Here is a 12,208-nt window from a genome sequence, read left to right on the forward strand (position 1 = left end):
TTATCTGGGACATCAGCCCCGCTAATGCATTTAGCTCTCATGTGTTGTGTGACGCCTGCTCTCCCCAAGGTTCGTCATCAGCGCTCGCGGCTACCTTGATGACCACTTCTCTTGCAGCCACGTGTTGACGCCTGCTCCGTTACGGAAGCACGCATGGTAGAGACTCGAACCTCGCGGAGGGCCCGGATCATGGTCCCAACTTTTGATCAGGTTGATACGGTGGAATGTCGCTTCTCTTTCTAGGAGCTCGACCGTCGGCTTGAACTTGCATCTTCCAAACTTCTGCCGCGCGACTTGCCATCGGGAGATGCCCGCTTGATTTCCTCGTGGCTGCCATGCTACCATTAATGTCCGTAAGATGAGTCAAGCATGTTGCCGTGATGGGAAATGCTGGCCGTTGTACCATTGAACAGCTTCTGTCTTGCTACTGTAGGTATTCCTTGACGGAAAAGAGGGAAAGACCTGGTATCTCTTTATCGGTGGCGTCGACGAGATAAGTCACTACATACTACGGAGTAAGCTGGGACAGTAGAACAAAACGGAGCTTGTACCCAGAAGCTTGCAATTGATTGGATGACAGCAACAAGGCAGGGGCGGGCCAATGCCAAGCAAGTGCCTCCCACCTGCCCAAGTTTGGTAAGTTTGGTCAATGTCAGAAAATCCAAGTGGCTGCCTGGCATTTCACATGGCCGGTGCCGGCACCATCTATCCAATCTGTTACGGCTGATGACCGACTAATAGACTACCTAGGTAGGTGTTCAATAATGCGCGAACAACCCCACATCAACACCATCACCACACTATCGTGTACGTACCTACCGTTTCCTCCATTCTGTCACCGTCTTGTCTTCTTCCTTCTTCCGATATACCAACACGATCCGATACCGAAGCAACCGTACAGCGGACACACACAACACACTCACAGCCGTGTGTCCTGTTTTCCACCCCGAACATTGCCTAATAGACAGCCCCCTTCCTCTGCGATAACAAAATTTGCTTGAAACCGAGTATCAACTTGGGCCAAGTCCTCCTTTCAGCTGGCATGGCAATCAGATGGTTGGCAGCCCTTCAACTTCACACGGGCATAGCTGCGGTGCTGGAAGTCTGTCTTCCTCTGCGACCCAACCTCCTCATGTGTATCCGCAAAGCAGCAAACCCACAGGCCACATACAACAAGCCACCAGTAAGGCTATTCGGCTAACAGGTTTGAGTTGGAGTGGAAGCTTTCGCATCCGAAAAGGCGCTTCTCATGCCCATTGTAACCAGCGAGGCTCTCCTCTTTGTGAGGCTACACTGCATTCCAAGTGGGATACTTTAAAGGTATTTAGGTTGCTATAACCATGTTCGTACAACCCGTCTGCCTCTCGTCTATTGCCCGAGCGAGAATGAGCAACAGACGGCAGCTGTCGTCTGGATGGCACTCACTTGAGCAGTTGCTGCAAAATGATATCCGTCACGAAATTCCCGTGTCTCTGGGACGAGAATAAATGCTTTCAAAAAGTAAAAACATATTGTTCTAGACATGGCTGCTACGTTCTCCCTTCGTTTGTTTACCACCTCCTGGCTCTCGTCCTCTGGTTGATGCAGTGCGTCATAAAACTGGGTGTCATGAAACTGGTCATCTGAATCTCGGTCACTTTCTCGTTGCGTTTCAGTCGTTGCTCCCCACGTACTTGAACGGGACGAAAGGCAGAACCCATGTCCCGCTTCCAAGAGACTCTCTGCATCCTGCGCCAAATGCGCAGCATGTTTGAAGATGCTCAGCAATTCCTCAAACGCGGAGGCAAGTTTTCCCGTTGCATCCGGGCGCTCGCGGATGACTTTGGAAAAGTCCCCCGTTAGATATCTTTCGTCGTATTCGAGACGAAAATGGTCCGTGCCTGCTAAAATATCAATGGTTTGAAGGTCAGCATACCGAGCTGTAATGCTGAGAAGATGTGGTCCTGTCAAGCGCGGGCATACGGAATAGTCCAGCCAACGCTCAAGAAAAAGCCTCAGTACGTGGTGGCTGTTGTGCGTGATTGCAGTAGTCAACGGCGTATCCCCTGTGATTGTGGCCGTGTTAACTTCCGCGCCATACTCTAGAAGAAGCATTGCAAGAGCAGCGTCATTATTTTGCGCGGCATGGAAGAGAGCCGTCTTGCCATCCACTCCAGCTTGGTCAACCTCGGCCCCGAAATCCAAGAGTACTTTAACAAGAATAGCGTCGTCAGATCTTCGTGCTGCACCATTTAGAGGCCCGCCTTTGCTTATGCCACTAGGAAGTGGTGAACTGGGCTTGCCCCTGCATCAAGAAGGAGCCTGGCGCAAGCTGTATGGCCTTGGGCTGCGGCGTTTGACAACGGACCAGATAGTTGCGAGTCGATAATGTTCGGATCAGCGCCATGTCTGAGTAGAGTTACGATGGCACGACTATCCCCTCTGGCAGCTGCCCATGCCACAGCTGTACGACCCGTTGTATCTTGTGCATTGACCTGATGGGGATGTGCTAGTAGTTCTTGCTCCAAGTCTCTGCTTGAAAGACCGAGAACGATTCGATGTGTTTGAGTAAACTGAGACTCGTCAATGAAATCATCCAGGTACTCGCCGCCTTTGGTAATAGTACGGAGAGCGTCTTTGGCAGGCTCCGACAAGTTGCCTTCTAGCAAGAAATGGCATGCCTTGATACGCGGGCTATTATAGAATGCAGCAAGTGGCTTGTAATCGGCATCAGATCCGGCCTGTATCAAGAATCTACACGTCTCATACTGTGTGCCGTACAGAGTCCATTGTAGGAGAGAATAGCCACGCGTGGGACTTGTGTCTCGAGGAGATGCCAGTCCCTGCGTGAGCAGAAACTTTAATCCATCAATGTTGCCACCCAAGGCATAGTTTACGCACTGGGCAGTGTCCGGAACTCTTCTCAACGTACGAAGCTGTAAAGACGGCCCCAAATCGTGGTGGTAAGATATGTCCACTCGCACGATACTGGACCAGAAGCTAGCGGGAAACCAGTATTCCATACTCATACTCACTTTGCTCGACTGCGCGCCCTTGCAAGCATGAGTGTCACACTTCTGATTCAGAACCGGTAGCCCCGCAAAGCCAACAAATAGGCGGCCGAGAAAGTTGCCCAGTATTGCCGGCGATGACGAGCTCTTCCTGGCGTGGCAGGAGCAGTGACGGATCCCCCTGCACAAGTTACTACTATAGGGAGTGACTCTAACGCCCAAGTCGACCTCCTGAGAGTTGATAGAAAACGTGCTAGACTTTGCTAACTGGCCACGGCTGCCTGCTCGGGTTCCATATGCAAACTTGACTTGCGAGTACTGGTTCATCTGCAGTCTACGTGACTGTTCTTGCAGTATCTGCTCCACCCGCGCAATGCGTTCATCGACACCTGTAAGAGTAGCCATGAATTTCTCGGTCGTGGCCAGTTGGGTTCGTGATTATTTTGCCGCCGTGGTAGATATTGTTTGAATGTCGAGTCGAATTCTGAGCATGTCTTCACCATTGAGGCAGTTAGTCGTAACTGCATAGGGGACGAGGCTTGGAAAAAGATGAACTCGTACGAATTGGCGGCACCGAGCATAATATTCAGGCTACTTTTGATAGTGCGGATATCATCCTGCAATTCCTTCAATCGACCCTGCTCGTTTCGCCAAGCATGCTGTAATCCGAGCGGGGCTCTTGACTTGAGATAGACCAGTTAAGCTGCCAATAATTCTTTCGACATTGTTCAATTTCAGTCTGGCTTGTTTTAACAAATGCGGTATGGCGGAGTACTTCGACTCGGGTAGGCCAGGTAGGGTGGCACGAAAAGCACAAGCTCCAGGTCCGCAACCTCGTTGCCAACCGCATGGATCCTGCCTGGCAAGGTTCTGCAAAGAGACCTCAAGCTGAGATGGCGGAGCATAATTTTGATGCAGAAGCGATGATGTCACAATGTTGGCGGCCAACGAGACGGGATCCATTAGCGTATGGTGCCTCCAGAGTTGTTTCGTGAGGAGATGCGGAGATGATCCATCAGGGAAGCAGGGGAAACAGGGGAAGCGGGCCGTCCCATCTTTAGCGCTCTCTCCTTGGCGCTGGCAGCTGTCATAGCAGATCCACAATCATACGCCACCTGGCAGGTTTTCGGTGAAATGAGCCCACCCCCGCGTCCTTTGTTGGCCAAAAGGACAAACAATGGGCAAATCGTGTTTTGCATACCGGATCGTTGGTCGTTCAGAATCAGACTTTGACCACTCGTTTCACACATGGAGCCTGAATCTTGTATAGAAGCTGCTAATTGCAGTTCTGTATTGTGTGCCGCACCCCCAGCAGCACTGCCACTGACGGAAAGTTGTCATGAAGTTTGGTCTGCATTATCATGGATTCCGGATCCCAAAATGGGACGCGTATTACGTGGACTATAACGGTCTACGTCAAAGGATTAGAGACTTGGCACACCAAGATGGCACATGCGAGCCAAAAGGTAAAGTTGCCGAGCCCTCCCACAGACGCCCTGCCCTGGCCGGTACAAGACTGGATGTTTAACGGACTCCGATAAGTTCTTGATTTGGAGGCAGAGACGTTCCGACACATAAACCAGAATATATCACGTTTCGAAACGTTCAGGCTGCAAATTGCAGAAACGATTGATCGTCGCGAAAACGAGACATGCCGCATGTTTGGCTTCCCCACGACTCCCATCTCTCTACCGAATATCGACTCCGTCGAAGAGCTTGAGCTTGGAGTCGTTCGGTCTTCATACGAAGAACTACTGCTAGAGTTGAAAGAAATCCAATGGTTCGACAAGGTCAATCATACCGCATTTAGCAAGATATTCGGCAAGCTGGCAAACCATAGTCACGACAAGAAAGCCCTTGACCACTCTCGCTCCCGATGGATCGCTTTGCAGCTCAGATTAAGCAATTCTTGGTCCGAAGTGTATGGGAGAGTGGACAGACTTGTGTCCGACATACGCGCAGAACTTGCTCGACCCCGGCTCGGAACCCATTCATGGTGCATTGCCAGCCTGATCAGCCATATGCTCCCTGCAACGGAGGAGCATGACGTGCTATGTAAAAGCCTCAAGAACGACGAGCACTCTCTGATAGGAAAACACATTCTTTCGGCACCGGCTCGAGAGGCTACGGCGAGGAATGATCCGTGTCTCTATATTGCCGACATCATCCTTATTTCGATACTATTCTCAGCAAAGCATACCACGGCGCTTGCCATCGACGTCATTCCTCGCAAACACGTTGGCGCCGAACACATGTTTCTGATTGTGAGGCTATATGGGATGGAGTTTCAAAGGTGCCTGTCCCAATGGCAAAGTTCCCCTACAGAGCATGTAGACCATGCTGGTCATGAATTTGCCACGATTTTGCGTGTCCTGGGTTCCAGAGCCACCCATCTTCTGCAAGTGAAGGACTGCCAGGGTTGCTTGCTTTTACACCATGCGGCTCACTATGGCCTTGACTCCCTTTGAAAAGTCATGGTATCTCATCTGGTCGATACGGCTCCAACGGTTGCTGCCGAGACGCTCATGTCAACCGACAACTGGGGGAGAACACCACTCCACTGCGCTGTTAATGCCAGGAGTCCATCAGTCCTTGCCGTCCTGCTTAATGCGCTGTCTCAGATTAGCCTCGATGAACAACAATCGTCGAACCTGAGAGCAACGCTTGGGAGCATCCTTATTTTGGCACTGAGAGCAGGGGCGGACGACATGGCAAAGATGGTGCTGGACCATGGCCCTGATCTCCTGCACCAGTCGTCACGTGGCGAAACGGCCCTGTACTGTGCTGCACAGCTGGGAAACCTGCCTCTAGCAAGCCTTGTCGCTGGCCGATTAGCTTCATATGCACTCGGCATCGATGTTGTTGAGCACACCAAAGGTTGGACAGCTCTGATGGCGGCCTGTGGGAATGGGAATGCAAACATGGCCAAACTTCTTCTCCAGGCTGGCTCTAACCAAGGACTTTGCGATGCTCGTGGATGGACGGCGCTGGAACATGCGGTGTTTCGAGGACACCACGTCGTTGCAGAAGTCCTTGAACCGCATCAACCAAGCACTGGACTTGAGGGACCCGCCAATGCTATCAGAGCAGTCCATAAGTCGCGTCCTCATGCGGTCTGCGACGCGGGAGAGAAAATTCTAGTCGTGTACCTCGGAAGTACACAAGGTGGTCACGATCGAGCTGCAATTCAGTTTGGGGATTTTTGTTCGAATATCAGCGATACGTTCCGTCACGGATGTCCATTAGAAATGCAGATTTTCCTTCTAGGGGCGCCTTCTGTTGCTAAAACCATACCGCTACCACTGCTGGACGATCAGTCGCACAAGCCCCTGATTTTCAGAGTGAGGCATGACATGCCACTTCAAGTTGTGCTCAACGTGTACCGTTGCGACGTCGCCAACTCCAGGGTGCTGGTAAGCAGCGGTACCTCACTCCTAGACCAGGAGCATGTGCTTGGAGACAAACATGAGAGTTTGATTCGAGAGCGCACTATTTTCATGATGGATAAAGAGAAGCCGGGTCCTTCCGGCACAGCGTTACTGAGTTACGTCGTTGCGGAACCATATCCGGGGCTCAAAGACCCTGATGCGTCTAGTTGTGTCAGACTTGGGCAAGGTTTGGCTCGACTGGTTGGGCATAGAGGTGTGTGGCCACTGATGCCTCTTCTCCGAGTAATGCTAATTCTGCCGAAGGGCTGGGTCAGAATGTCCTCAGCCGTTCGTTCCTCCAGCTTGGGGAAAATACTGTCATGGTGTGCAGAATCAACTGTCGCTGTCAAGATGAATACGGACTGACCCTGGTAGTCATTTCTGTCTGCTGCGAAATTCGGCGCATCATTTGTCGAGGTAAGGTATTCGTATCAAAAGACTAGCTCAGTATCTGACCGCTCGTAGTTCGGTAAGACGACCGTGTTCTCAAACCCAGGAGAATTCTAACAAGCGTCCAAGATCTACAGGTCACCAGAGACTTGGAGGCCGTGGTATATCACGATTTCTCTCTCAGCGAGTCTGGCACAGACATACCTATCCATGACACTACCTTGGCGCAGTATAAGCACGTAGGCGACATGCACGAACCAAAAACGCAAATCTCATGCAGTTTCGACAGCGGTGTCAAGCTATGTAATCCCAGAAGACCGCGTGCTTGGTCCTCTGGGGAAGAATCTGCCTCTAAAGCGGCGCAGCTACGTCAAAGACTGCAGTTTGCAGTGGCTTTTCAAACCAGAGGGTTCAAACCGAACAGCCGTGGAGACGTCATCCAAGATGCCCTGACCACGTTGGAGGAGTTGCTTGTCAAACTTCCTCTGGAGATTGGCTTCAACATAGAGATAAGTACGTGCGAAACCTTGTTGACGAATCACTCGACTTGGCCTGACGCAGTGGCAAGAATATCCTCGGCTGCATGAAGCGGCCGAGGCGGGAGTCGCTCCTGTCGCACTCAAAATCAACACATTCATAGACGTTGCCCTCGAGAAACTTGAGAAACACGCTGGCAAAAGGTCAATTATCCTTTCATCATTCACCCCCGAAGTCTGTATTCTTTTGTCTATGAAGCAAACGGCGTATCCAGTCATGCTCATCACCAACGCTGGCAAAACTCCCGCGCAAGACAAAGAGCTGAGAGGCTCGAGCCTGCAGGCAGCTGTCCATTTCGCCCGCATGTGGAAGCTTGATGGCGTTGTGCTGGCGTGCGAGACCTTCCTGTACTGCCCCAGGCTTGTTCAATTTGTGAAGAATATGGGCTTGACATGTGCTTCGTATGGCGTGTTGAATAACGAGCCTGTAAACGCAAAAGTAAGCAGGCGCCTCGCGAGACAACTAACGTTCGTCTCTGCAGTGATCCGCTGACATGGGGAGTATCGTACAGGCGCAGGCAGCTGCGGGTGTTGACGTCTTACTGGTGGACAGGGTCAAAGTCATCGCAGATAACCTCAGAGACCATGGGGCCTGCAAAGCGTCTCCCACGACCCAAGACGAAAGTACGCAGACTAGACACTAAGAGTCACGCACGGCTCGCGCATGCAACAAAAATGGGAGCTGCACTCTTTCAGTCTGCCTCATACGTTTGGTCAAGTGTGCTGAACACCCGTTGGAGCGGCAGGCGCAACGTTCGCGACCGGGGGTCAAGTGGGAGAGATGTGGCCGCTGTTGACGTCCGGCTTGGTTGCTGTGGGCTGAGGAGCAGCAGTGGAAGACGAGGAGGAGGAAGCAGGGGGAGGAGGGGGAGCCAGACTCGCCGCAGTCCTGGCTGGTTGGGGCGGACAAGTCTTCTTGGGAGTGTATGGAGACAACCTGGGGCCGCGGGTCGGGGAACATGACGTCTGTTGCCTCGGTGGTGCCGCAGCCGTTGGCGACGGACACGTCGGGGAGTCTCTGGATGGACGCGGTGCTACTGCGCTGCTTCTTCTTCTTGCCGCCGCCCTCGTCGATGTTGACGACGGCGCGGTTCATTTACATCTTTGCCATGGGGGGACGTTTTCCTTTGGTCACTTTCGTCCCTGTCACCATCTGGTTTTATCGCCGTCGACCGTCCGAGATTTCAAACAAAAGCGATGCCGCAAGCGATTCTCGAGAAGGGGCGTCACAGGAAGCTGCCATACTCCCGTCATTCACGACCAGCAAGGCGACGGGCTTTTGCTACGAACGGAACACACGCGTACTCGTGGCGTGCACGCCTTCCGACACTTGCGGCGAGGCTCGGCCCACCAGGCATTATGCCGGCAATGCCTGCTACACCTACACACAGTACAGCTCGACTTGCCGCGACGACTCAAGGCTCGATCGATGGTGTCGTAACGTAGCACACGTGAGGCATGGGGTCTTGCCGAAGATGGCGAAGGCTCGGGCGGAGGAAGCACGAGGACAAATGGCTGACGCAGGCTCGGGCGTGACTATATATACAGTCTTTGATATGAGCGCAGCAACGCATCTTGAGCTGCCCGTCTAGAAGGAAGTCGAGCAGACAATGGCTTTGGCGTGACGCGGTAGCCTCATGTTGGCGACAAATACGCGCGGCCGAGTCGGCATGGCCGCATGCATCGTCATCGTCATCGTCATCGTCATCGTCCTCGCTGGGTAGTTGGGGGCCCTCTGCTTGGGGGGTTGTCGATGAAAAGCTCTACATCGGTCAAAAGTGGCATTTGCGTTTCTTGCACCGCGAACTCCTTGCCGTGTACGATGCGCGTGTGCAGGTTTTGCATTGCAGTACTCCGTACACAAGGCACTGTGGTAAAACAAAATATATATATGTATATATATGTATATATAACACTGGGTGCCGAGGTATACGTTTCTGTCTTGGGCTTGGCGTTTCCCTGCGTGCTCGCAAGTGTTTCGCGGCAATCTTTACATGTCATGTCACGGCGGCTGGCTTGCTGGCGGCACGGGCTGTTGCAGCACATGTGTGGGTGGGGCGGCCATGACGGGGCGCTGCAGACATTCCGTTCGAGAAAGGCTGCACGTGGTCTGGGCGTCATCGGAATGATGGGATCCCGTGGGGAAGACTTGCCATTGCTTGGGGGGGGGGTTGGGGAAAAAGAAGAGAAGAAAGAAGAGAAATAAGAAGAAAGAAGAAAGAAAAAGAAGAAACAAAGAAAGAAAGAGCGAGCATCTGGGGAAGCCGGTTGCAGCAGGACTTGCGTCTTTGAACCTGCAATATGTAATATCAGCACCCCAGACCAGACTACGGACGAGTTGCGCAAGTTCCCGCGTTGCGTGCGCAGTGGTGAGGGAGGTGCGCCTGGGACGGACCCAACGCGGCTGGCTGCCCCATTCATGGTCCCCCTTTTGGGCATCAGGAGCAAAGGCTTTGCACTTTGGGGATTGAAAGTCAGCTCGTGCGGATGGCGGGGATGAAAAAGGGACGGGACTGGCCAGGCCTCTCTGCTGTCAATGTCAAGCTGGAGGAGTCTGGTACAAATAATCAGCATGAATGGGCCGGCCGCCTGGCGTGGGGAGCCGGGGCAGCGTCTGGTCTGGTCTGGTATGTCGCCTTGGTAGGGGGCTGCTGCTGGACTCGACTCGACTTTTCTTGCGCGGCCCTGGGAGAAGACTGGAAACTCCTGGCGCCCCGGACTCGGAGCATCAGGCCGCCGCCGCCGCATCAAGTTCGCGGAACAGGAAGTGCTCGCCAGGGATACATAGGGATAGGGAAGGGGGTGGGGGGGGATGGATCATATGGATGGGCAGCAAATTTCGTTGGTGGTGCCCCCCCACCCGTGTGGGCTGCGAATTGGGGGAGGCCCAAATTTGAGCAGCACACGTCAACTACTGTACGTACCGAGTGCACGGGGTGGCAGAGGGCTGGGCGCATCCATCCCTGCCAGCGTCAGGGCGGACGCTTACGCCGCCCCGGGGGGTGTTTTAGAGCTCAAACCCCGTCGGACCCTTGCAGGTATCAGACCAGACCAGACCAGACCAGACTCGATGGGGTTCGCGTCCAACCCAAGTACCGCGACCTGCCGCGCGGATGGAGCCAAGGCACCAGCTGCACGAGCCCAGCCAGCTCGGGCTGGCATCCAGCACTTGGCTACCTACCTACCTACCTATAGGTACCTAACCAGGTAGGTACCTACCTAGGTACGTACCGTCTACCTACTACCTTAGGTACCTCTTAGGGGGTAGGTACTGGTGGTTACTTTACTACCGTACCTACCGCACGCTTACCCTGCTGGGGTCAAGGGAGGAACCAGACGTCTGCCGCGCCAGCGCACCGCACGGTGCTTTGCTGTGCCGCCAACGAGCCGGCCGGTGCTGCTTGCTGTCTGCGGCAGCCAACATGAAGATACATGTCAATGTCCATGTGAGGTAATGTTCACGTCGGCGCCAGCAATGCTGCGGCCATGTGCCGACAAAGTGCCGCGTGCGCGTGGGAGGTACCTACCTAGGTACCTTCCTACCTAAGGCACCTAACCTACCTGGTACGTGCTTGCAGGAGTCGACAGGTCGTGTTGACGCCTGGCGCCTTGGTCCCGCCACTTGCCGGCAACGTCAATCTGTTCCAAACGGAACGATGGCGAATAGCTTGCATCATCATCCTTTTACGTAGGTAGGTAGGTAGGGGAAGGGCGGCATGTGTCGACGGAACCTCGGTTACGATGCGGTGAGCGTAGACTCGCGGTCCTCCAACACTCCCGGCAACCACCAGCACAGTCATCAAAACGCTGCGCGACCAGACGTCTGGTAGCCAGCCAGCCAGCCAGCCAGCCAGCCAGCCCTTGCTGCTCTCCCTGGCCTGGCTGCTCCCTGGCCTGGCTGCTCCCTGGCCTGGCTATCCGTTGGCGCGCAGCCATGGAGTCATGGACTCATGGACTCATCAACCACCAGCAAGAGGAACAGCCAGCGACGCGACCCGTGACAGGTTGGTTGCATGTACAAGAATACAGTACATACATCGTGGGCACGTTCTCTGGCGCTACTCCGTACCCGCCTCTAGGCTGGGTCGCAGCAGGCTAGAGTCTGGTACATAGCTGCCCCCCGCCTCGTCCCTCATTCGACGTCGTCTGGGGCGGCGGGTTTGGTTATTGGCCGCCAGCACAGACCTAGCAGTACGGAGTAGTAGAGAAGTACGGACGTAGGGCCTGGGGCATTTACATGGGCGATTTTGAACAGCGATTTGACGGGCACTGGACTTGGACTGTTGGATGTCAATTGGCCGCCCCCGCCACGGGGAGTCATCAGCTTGCGGTCAATCGCGCCGTGGCACGTCCAGCCCCCCTCTTCCCCCCCCCCCAGTTGACCTGTCTAGCCTGGAAAACGCCCAGCCCACCGTCGAGCAAGCTTGCCCCTTTCCTTTCCCTCTTGGCTGTCTGGTGCCTTGTGGCTTCAGGGGGGCGAAGGGGGGGCAGAGGGGGGCGTTCCCCGGACCGTGTGGGTCTGGTCTGGTCCCTTCTGTCAGGGGCCGCTCACGCCCTGGGGCCTGGAGCCACACCCCCATGTCCCGTTACGGAGTGCGAAAGGTCAGTGCTCAGTTGCTCCCAGCCAATTCTGGTCTGGTTCATCAGCGCTCCCCAGCCGCCGCTGTGCATCAATTGTCAACCAGCTCTCCCGCGGCATGCGTTCTGCCAGACCCAGCAAGTATGTACCAGACTTGCTTGGCTTTGGGACTGGAATCAGCGCCGTCTCTTGCCGGGTTTCATTGACAGTCACAAGTCACCACTCACTCCTTGGGGAAAGGGGGGAAAGGGGAACCCGCCATCCTCGAGCGATTGAATCACCTCT

General features: G+C 54.2%; 4 protein-coding genes across 4 annotated transcripts; 2 read left to right on the top strand and 2 right to left on the bottom strand.

The window, feature by feature from the left end:
- Positions 1 to 1,189: 1,189 nt before the first annotated feature.
- Positions 1,190 to 3,395, bottom strand: UV8b_07363 (uncharacterized protein; the record flags this gene model as incomplete). The annotated part of the gene is made up of 5 exons (XM_043144860.1): positions 1,190 to 1,288; positions 1,426 to 1,574; positions 1,674 to 2,189; positions 2,348 to 3,141; positions 3,259 to 3,395. 5 exons carry the CDS (start codon positions 3,393 to 3,395, stop codon positions 1,190 to 1,192), a joined length of 1,695 nt encoding a protein of 564 aa, XP_043000795.1.
- Positions 3,396 to 4,435: 1,040 nt separating this feature from the next.
- UV8b_07364 (uncharacterized protein) lies at positions 4,436 to 7,988 on the top strand (the record flags this gene model as incomplete). The annotated part of the gene is made up of 9 exons (XM_043144861.1): positions 4,436 to 4,456; positions 4,574 to 5,254; positions 5,374 to 5,392; positions 5,463 to 6,605; positions 6,683 to 6,741; positions 6,794 to 6,835; positions 6,946 to 7,321; positions 7,377 to 7,783; positions 7,857 to 7,988. The coding sequence occupies 9 exons, from the start codon at positions 4,436 to 4,438 to the stop codon at positions 7,986 to 7,988; spliced, it is 2,880 nt and encodes a 959-aa protein (XP_043000796.1).
- Positions 7,989 to 8,036: 48 nt separating this feature from the next.
- Positions 8,037 to 8,440, bottom strand: UV8b_07365 (uncharacterized protein; the record flags this gene model as incomplete). Its single annotated transcript, XM_043144862.1, has 2 exons — positions 8,037 to 8,163; positions 8,253 to 8,440. 2 exons carry the CDS (start codon positions 8,438 to 8,440, stop codon positions 8,037 to 8,039), a joined length of 315 nt encoding a protein of 104 aa, XP_043000797.1.
- Positions 8,441 to 8,453: 13 nt separating this feature from the next.
- UV8b_07366 (uncharacterized protein) lies at positions 8,454 to 8,936 on the top strand (the record flags this gene model as incomplete). Its single annotated transcript, XM_043144863.1, has 1 exon — positions 8,454 to 8,936. The coding sequence occupies one exon, from the start codon at positions 8,454 to 8,456 to the stop codon at positions 8,934 to 8,936; it is 483 nt and encodes a 160-aa protein (XP_043000798.1).
- Between the last annotated feature and the right edge of the window lie 3,272 nt (positions 8,937 to 12,208).

This window comes from Ustilaginoidea virens, chromosome 6, assembly GCF_000687475.1.
Source record: "Ustilaginoidea virens chromosome 6, complete sequence".
NCBI classification, from domain to species: Eukaryota; Fungi; Ascomycota; class Sordariomycetes; order Hypocreales; family Clavicipitaceae; genus Ustilaginoidea; species Ustilaginoidea virens.